The 8525-nt window shown below is 42.3% G+C and overlaps 1 protein-coding gene and 1 long non-coding RNA gene across 5 annotated transcripts; both read right to left on the bottom strand.

Annotated features, from left to right (window-relative positions):
- Nucleotides 1–38: 38 nt before the first annotated feature.
- On the bottom strand, nucleotides 39–2418 carry LOC122012018 (acyl-protein thioesterase 2-like). 2 transcript variants are annotated; one of them, XM_042568467.1, is made up of 9 exons: nucleotides 2105–2418; nucleotides 1913–2027; nucleotides 1381–1417; nucleotides 1211–1292; nucleotides 1015–1119; nucleotides 770–920; nucleotides 607–689; nucleotides 420–513; nucleotides 39–307 (listed from the first exon to the last, which is right to left on the bottom strand). In XM_042568467.1, exons 1-9 carry the CDS (start codon nucleotides 2133–2135, stop codon nucleotides 220–222), a joined length of 786 nt encoding a protein of 261 aa, XP_042424401.1. In that variant the 5' UTR covers nucleotides 2136–2418; the 3' UTR covers nucleotides 39–219. The 2 variants fall into 2 exon arrangements, with proteins under 2 accessions (XP_042424401.1, XP_042424402.1); XM_042568468.1 differs by having other exon boundaries at nucleotides 1223–1292; nucleotides 2105–2412.
- Nucleotides 2419–3947: 1529 nt separating this feature from the next.
- Nucleotides 3948–6541, bottom strand: LOC122012019. 3 transcript variants are annotated; one of them, XR_006120087.1, is made up of 4 exons: nucleotides 5778–6541; nucleotides 4618–5680; nucleotides 4396–4513; nucleotides 3948–4311 (listed from the first exon to the last, which is right to left on the bottom strand). It is a non-coding gene; the product is annotated as an uncharacterized LOC122012019 (long non-coding RNA). The 3 variants fall into 3 exon arrangements; XR_006120086.1 differs by having other exon boundaries at nucleotides 4618–5856; nucleotides 5930–6541; XR_006120085.1 differs by having other exon boundaries at nucleotides 4618–6521.
- Between the last annotated feature and the right edge of the window lie 1984 nt (nucleotides 6542–8525).

Genomic DNA, 8525 nt, shown 5'->3' with positions numbered 1-8525 from the left:
GAAAAATAATAGAACCATTCACTTGTGAACAAAAGATGTACGTACACAAACTCACGTATCCATTAAACACTGCCAAACCAACAAAATTAAAAAGAAGAATCTACCGATAAGAGGTACACTGTACACACTCAACTGCAACTGCTCCAAGACTCGCTAAGAATATAACAAAACCATTCATTGCATAGAATAAGATGTCTGCTTATAATCCATGTCTCCTATTTAAGTGCGAGGCCCATCAAGCCGTAGCCTCGCTGTAAGCCACTTGCAGACATCATCCATTTCTTCAGGTACTGTGTAATGTTCGAGCCTGACAAATTCCACCTCTCAGAGTGAGTTTGTTTTTTGTTTTTTTTTTAAATAATCAATTAATTTATTCTTCAAACTGCAGATATATTAATGAAGGAAATAATAAAGCATACGTATTAAAGGTCTTGAAGATGAAATTTCTAAACCCGGAGATCCTAAGAATCTCTGCCGACCTTTCCCCAAGCTTGTAAGGTACTACTCCGTCCCCTGCATTTCGAACACTAATTTGAAATTATGCTTCATCAAAATTGTGTGTGGAAATCTTATCCCCTTCTCCTTTTATTAACTCATGATCCGTACCTCTCCCATGGCAGAGCAAGAGAGGCATGGAGGCAGCCCTCCTCGCAGCATCTTGTGAACTTTCAACCTTCGTTTTCAGAGTCCTAATTTTTGGGTTCATATATATCAGAAACGTAATGATTTTCCTGACGTTGCAATTCTGAATAAAACAGAGTTTACAGACCTGGAACATGGAAGCCAGCCACTGAGACTGACAATTACACTGACGTTTATGGGGTACGGGCTGCCATTTCCATACTTGCCATACGCAAAGCAAGCAGCTGAGTGCAAGGCGGTAGCAGCGCCCATACTAAACCCACCAATCCCAAGTTTCACTGGATGAATCCAAGCAAATACTCAGCTAAATTTATATCATAGAAATTTAAAAAAAAACACGAAAAAAAAGAGAGTAAAAAACAAATAAAGCACCGTCAGATGGCTCAGAAGACAGTAGATTTGCAATGTGTGCCGCTGAAGCATCCAGTCCATCAACATCATCAGGGCCATCCTCCTTGATTTCCACAACGTCAAACCCTATCAGAAACCACAAAAAAGAAAACATGGTCTATACCATTTCCTCCAAAAACGTCTATATAACATACTACAACAGAACTACTTCATAAACCAGAATTCAGACATGCTGTGCAGGGAAATCCACCGAGCATGGCCATAGGTCGGGTAGGAGCAGTTGGACATATCCACTTAATCTACATGACAAGTACAATTCCAAAGTTAAATCCTTTCGTGGCATGTCTAAATGCAATTGCCGAAGATGAAGTTAGCAACTGCACTTACATTTGGCAGAGGAAGGGACTCCAGAAGCTGGGACCAACTGCTCAAGAAAAAAAAAATGTTAATAGAATAAACTATGTTAAGGAATATCTAATGTGCTTATATATATATATGGCTAAATTTATTCTTTATTCTCTTTGGTTTCACTAATGAAATAAACAAAAACAGTTGCTTGTTCTGGTCCACTGACAAAAACATGTTCTGTTTCTCTTTGTGCTCGTCACTAAGCTAGCAAACCCCCAAACAAATCGTTTATTTGGAACGACAAGATTTAGGTATATTAGCTTCTCTCTCTCTCTCTCTCTCTCTCTCTCTCTCTCTCTGTGTGTTCTTTTTCCCCCACTTGCTTTTGTCTAGTGTGGGAATTTTCCATGGACAAGACGGACAGAGGTTAAAAAGTGCTAATATTCCCTGCAACAACGACAACCATCTAAATCGGTTGCTTAGCAGCGAAATCAATTAAAAGAAACACTCGGAAGCTAAGAATTCTCAAGAGGCAAACAGAACAAGATTTGGACAGAGATTTAAGTCTGACCTTAATCCATTGTCGCCCAAACCGTGAAGCCACACAATGGTGGCCTGGTGCCTCCCCTTTGGCCTAACCACGTAGGTCCTGCCATACTCGACTGGTCTCCTCGGCGCAGTCCTACCTGTACGTGACCAAACTTAATCGTGTTCAGAAACCATAGAAACGCTTGTATATATAGAACAGAATTAAGAAGCTCACCAGAAGAATACGAACTGCTTCCGTGATACATTATTTCTGATGGCGATGAATTGTTGATGAGTAACTGGTGGTGCAACTACGATGGGATGGATTGACCTCTATTTATAGGTAGGAGAAGGCATGCAGGCGAAGCGATTAAGAAGGGCATCTGAGCACAGTGGTGCGTGCTCTGGAGCTGTTCTTTCGTGCCATAATTAGTATAAAAAGGAGGGAAGCTTTTTTCCGCGGCGGATTGGAGAATCTCTGCGCACACCGTACGTGCAGCTCTCTCGCCTTTCAGCCAATGAGGCGATGTAGTGGCCTGGAATCGATGCTCGTGAGACAGTGGAGTTGGAACCAGCTGCATCAAACAATTCCATTCCGTTCATATTGCTAGCTATTTTTCTTTTCTTTTCGTTTTTTTTTTCCTATCAAGTATATCATGATCTCGTCACCTACTGATTGCGTTTAATCAATTGGAGGGAGCAGTGCCCGACAATTGTGCCTTGAGGTCGTCACTGATATATGCATTCTTTCGTGATCGAGCAGTCCTATCACTGCATTGGGACAAAAATATGATTCCTAGCTTGAATTCTTCTGCTTCAACAACGGTTATCAATTAAACGAAAATAAATATATTGAAACACATGTTTTCAGCCCATTGATATTCATAAAAGAGATTGTTCACCAACAAGATTGGAGAATAGCTTCATCAATAAGCTTTTATCAACATAATAAATAAATAAATATTTTAAAATGAATAAAGAAATTATATTATCAAACTCAATAACTAATTATAAAAGTATAAAAATTTCAAACAATCAAATAACCTTAAGAGCTTGGTAACATCTAAACATGCAACTCAAACTCATAAAAAAAATCAAATTAAGCTTGAGTAACCATTTAATTCATTTTAAACTCTATTATCTTATTAAATAAGTTTGAACATCATAAAATTTGATGACTTAACTCATTTACATCCCTAATTGGTTTGCCAGACTAAATGGTCTAATAGATCTTATAAGTGATCAATATAAGCAGTTCAAACAGTTTGGTCGACTGCATCAATTCAAGCGGTCCGATTCAATCAGGTTAGGCATGCCAATTGGTCCGAGCAATTAGGGTGGAGGATAGAAAGGGGGTTTACCTGCACTACTAAGGATTTAATTCTTGGAAAAGTTTGTCAATATCTTGGCAACCTTTTCTGAATTTTATATTTTAGCTTTTTTTTTTTTTTTGAAATGTTATTTTTTTACTTCCTTAATTAGTTATAAGATATTAGTATTTCTCCCCTTCAACTTTGAAAATTAAAAAAAAAAAAAAAGAAGAAAAGAGTATTGAAGAATACGCAAAGATATACTGTAATCATATAGCAACTTAATTCCAAGTCAAATAGATACGGCATCATTCTGAAAACAACAATATCCAATGGAAAAGCATGACTGAAGTCAACGTGCATGCATGGTTCTGCATGCATGCGTCGATGATGAGCTATTAAGGAGGTGGAATTTATTCTCCTTTCTTTTCCTTATTATTATCTTTCTGCAAGACACAGAATCTGAGTTACATCTGCCAAGAGTTAATCCACTAATTACTAACAAGTTAACTTAATTGAATCTCAATGGTTGTCCTTGTTATGCTAGTTTGATGGAACTTGCATGATGCTGTACTACTATAGCGACAGGAACATAATATATATACGTGTAGACGTAGGGTGTGTCCAAGTCTAATCTAATTAATATGTCAGACCTAAGAAATAGGAACAGATTCGAGTGGGTTTGAGTGTTTAATTACTTGGCATTAGGTAGAGATAAGGACATGCAGATACATCAACAAAATATAAAATGTTAACATCAATACCAAGAAGTCGAAATGACTGTGTGTATAACGAGTGTTAGTGTCACCATTAACAATCTTTTGAATCCCACTCACATCCATAGACGTGTGTATAAGAGTCTTACTCTTTCATATTAGACAATTAGTTTATTGGGCTCTTGTTTACTTTTTTGTTTCCCATCTTTCTACTGCATAGCATCGTTTCCTTGATTTGAGTGTGCCTTGCTCTTAGGCTCCAGCCATGCCCTGAGCAATAAACACGCCTTCAACTTTTTGAACAGCACACGATACTGAGAAAACCCAAACTAGGAAATATCAATAAGAGACAGAGGTTTAATAGCCATTTCATTTGCCTTTGAATCTCGTCTTCACTTCAATTTATCAGCTTGTTCCTATAAATAATGGACAGTCTAATCAGCCACAGCGATTAGTAATAACAAAACTAAATTCAGTTGCTAGGCATAATTTAAGATTACCTTGTGCAAAATTTTCAAACTCCTGCCTCATAATTCTTCACTAAGACTCCATTTCCATAGCCATCTCATATTCAATTGTGTTATGTTGCGAACAATGTGCTGTTGACACAGCCATTCTCTAAGTAAATGAGTAAAACCGTCAGGGTATTAAAATATACAAATATATATATATATAACAAATGAATGTGCATGAAATCAGGCAATAAATTAATATATAGTTACCGTCTCAATTGTTAGGAACTTGTTTATTGAAAGATGACCACAAATAGATGATTTAAGCAGCTCCAATGTTCCTTTGTTGCAGAGAAGAGGACTGCAATAGAACATTACCGTAACCAGAACATTGTTATCAAAGATGAATTACTACCATGGAAATATCATAATAGAATATCAGAAAAATACACTATTCTACAATCCATGTTTCTCCCAACTAGTTAGGGAAAGATTAAATGGATCTTATTCCTCCAATGTCACTATGAAGCAGTATATAACACCAATAATACTAAATCAATTTCTATTAAATTCTAAGATCTCTTTACCCCTTGCACCTTCTCCACACCAAAACTCACAATCAACATCTTAGAATTCTACAAATCTTAGATAAAATTGTACAATCAACAATCCATCTCAATCTTTTAAATCTTCAAAACATTACTGCTGATGCCCATCATAGTTTCATTCACTTATTCCAAGGAAATAGTCAACTAATGTGATTCCTACAATATCACTAATTTTGACTTATAGTCACTGCAACAAATTGTCCATCTTGGTATCATCAACCTCATCTACACATCCAAACACCAAACTCAATCCAATCAACACAGAACAAGGGTGCGTAGCTTGTATTCCCAATTTCTTGAAATATATCCTTGAATTTATTCGAGACTTGAGAAAAAAACCAGAATTGGAGAAAAACATGGCACCTAGGTTCCCTTTATTGGAACTACATTCCTATTTATTTTTGTTTCTAACTAGTCATATAATCTTTTACCTCGTGGAGAATTGGTTACAGCCATGAATAACATAAACACCATTGTACTTTAGATTTGCTCACGTCATATATATTTCTATGGGAGTCTTAGCAGAAAAGGATTGGGTTAATGTGGAAAACACTGCCTTAGAGCGTAGGCACAGGTGGCGCATGGATGTCAACAGGTCATGCCATAAGGAACTGGATTAAGTCTTGCGCAAACCACAACCCTCATTAGTTGCCACCATCTGAGTTTGGAACCTTGCTGCAATAAGCATGGTGAGCAAGATATCGCGCCATCATGCCCCTTATGCCCTGGGCAACATACGATGACCCAAAAATAAGACCCAAAAATAAGAGCACAAAGACCTATAGTGACTGTTAAAAACTCCAATTGACTACAATGCGCAACTCTCAGAGAGATTGCCCGCCCCAAAAAAGGGAGTAAGAATCTATCTCAATTGGCCAGCTTCATTGCTCCGAGATTCAATCTAGTAAACATAAACCCATAATTAGAAGGAAAAAAAAATAGTTAGAAAGACTAAACGATCATGGGGCGTACACCTTATGCTGACTGCAACAAGGTTCTGGACGCAGGAATAGGTACAGAAGCTAGAAGCAATGGCTTCTCACAACTGCTAAAGGGGTTCGCTGCTGTGAAAAGGGGTCCGAACTGGCTCTTGCTCGGTCGCTGCCGGAAAGAGGCGCGGAAGGGGGTTGCCGGAGATGGAGGGACAGAAGGCGACGACAATGCCTGCGTGCGGCGGCGGCACTGGCTCTAGGAGTGGGACGGTGCGGTGCGTTGCGGAAGCAGGCGGAGCCACGCAGCCGACCCGAGAGAGAAGAGCGAGGGAGGGGAAGGGTCGGCTCGGCGCGGCTCGTGCGGAGTATGAAAAGCGGTGGAAATTTTTTGTCGTCAGCTTCTCAGTCTAGGGTTTCTCGATGCTTCAAAATGTCGTCGGAGAACGAATGGGGTACGAAGATGGAGAAGAAGGGCTTCTTTTTATCGGATTGTTATCAAGACGACTTCTTGAGTGAAGAGTGCTATCGCCGTCCGCCTTCGCCGTTCGTCATCTCCGTACGCCAGGTGCCAACTGCGCGAGCAAGAAACGGCCCAATATGAAGAGATCGCAGAAGGCATCGTGATATAGCTGCTTTGAAGGGTAAAAACACTGAGAGTCGGATTTCTAATGTTTGTCGTTATAATGGGCCGCAGTAGCCCGATATATGAGTTCAGATCCTCTCTCTTATTTTTATTTGTTTTTTTTTGATAATTTATCAAAAGGCGTAGGTAGATATCTAAATTTATCAAAAGATGTACGTTATTTATCAAAGAATACATTTTTTTTAGTGCATTTCTTATTTTATCCTCCTGATAATTTGACTTTTTCTACCGTTTTCTTTTCTTCACTATATTTCTCTCTCTTCTCTTTTTTTTATCAGCAGAACATATGGATAATGATCCGGTGGTAAGGGGGAGGGACCCTCGTTGGCAGAAGGTCAACGGCACGTGGAGGTCAAAAGTCAAGAGATTCAACCCTGAGACCCGGCCGACCGGGCGAAGCAGGCCGACCGACCGGGCGAATCCCCCCGAGCCGAATGAAAGACAACTCGACTAGGGGTCGGGTTTCCGATGCTCAAGGTAAAAAGGTTTCATGGGCCGAGCGGGTTGTCCGTTCGGCCGGTGCACAAGGCAACACAGGCAGAAGCAGTCTCATCCGAGCATATGACCGATGCAGGAGTGATATGCCTACCGAGCGACCGACCCGCTCGGCCCTGGAACAGACAGGGAACGCAAGAGAAAAAAAGGAGAAAGGGGATAACATCATCCTCGAGACACCTGCCGCCGACAAGCAACAGAGTTGGCGCCCGAGTCGTACACAGGATCATACGGTGGAAGCTTCCACCGTCACATCTGGGATATGCTCGGACGATTGCGGAATGGCGCCAAAGGTACTTTTCTGACACAGACTCGTTAAGGTATGTTTGGGGAAGCGTGCACGCATTGGGAAGTGTGCCCGCGTTTCCCTGGGGTCCTATATAAGGAGCCTCAGACGTCGACGAAGGTATGCGCAACTCTTTACTGTAGCCACATTACGCTGCCTCTCTCGTTGCCTGACTTGAGCGTCGGAGGGTCGTCGCTGGGAAACCCCTCCCGGCTCGGCTTCTTTGCAGGTTCGACGGAGAGCTACACCACTAGTCGGAGACAGCGGAGCGTGCAACGTCCCCAGCGTCCGTCAACTCAGGGCTCGGACAGGATCAAATTGGCGCCGTCTGTGGGAACGCACCTGAATCCGAGTCGAGAAGATGGAAGAAGCTGGACGTCAACTTCTGGTAACGCTCTCTCCCGAAGAGCTCGAAGTACTCGTCCAAGTGCGAGCAGCAAAAATCGTGGAACAGCAGCAGAAAGCTCAGACCGAGCGGGCAGCGCAGCAGGCGAGATCAGCCTCGGGGGGTCGAGCGCCACCCAAAGACAGGCAGGAGCAGCTCTCAATATGGGGGCAAAACAAGGGGCCGGCTGGCACTCAGATGAGGGCGCCGCCCGCCCCGATACCTTTTCATCGAGCTCTGTTCCAGACGCCCTCGGAGGTGGCGCAAGCTAATCAAGACAAGGGATCTTCATCGGACGAAGCACCCGTCCGGGATGTCAGAAAAGGAAAGGCGCCCCGAACGGACGCGACACCCGAGCGGATCAACCGATAGTTTTCAGACACCATTCTTCGCGATCCGCTGCCAAAGCATTATGTGTCCCCTGTGATCGGGGAGTACAACGGGACAACCGACCCAGACGACCACCTGGGTAAGTTCGACAGCACTGCCACTCTGCATCAATACACAGATGGTGTGAAGTGCCGGGTGTTCCTCACCACGCTGTCGGGATCGGCGCATCGGTGGTTTCGAAGACTGCCGGATGGATCCATCACAAGTTTCAAGGAATTCCGAACGACGTTCCTCCATCATTTTGCAAGCAGCAGGCGTCACCAGAAGACAAGCGTCAACCTGTTTGCCATCAAGCAAGGCGTGAGAAAGCCGCTCCGAGCATACATTCAGCGCTTCAACTAGGTGGTCATGGACATTCCAACGGTCACCTCAGAAACAATGATGAACGCGTTCACGCAAGGGCTCGTGGATGGTGACTTCTTCTGCTCGCTCATCCGGA

Source organism: Zingiber officinale, chromosome 8A, assembly GCF_018446385.1.
Source record: "Zingiber officinale cultivar Zhangliang chromosome 8A, Zo_v1.1, whole genome shotgun sequence".
In the NCBI taxonomy this organism is placed as follows: Eukaryota; Viridiplantae; Streptophyta; class Magnoliopsida; order Zingiberales; family Zingiberaceae; genus Zingiber; species Zingiber officinale.
This window is presented reverse-complemented; position numbering and strand designations above follow the sequence as displayed.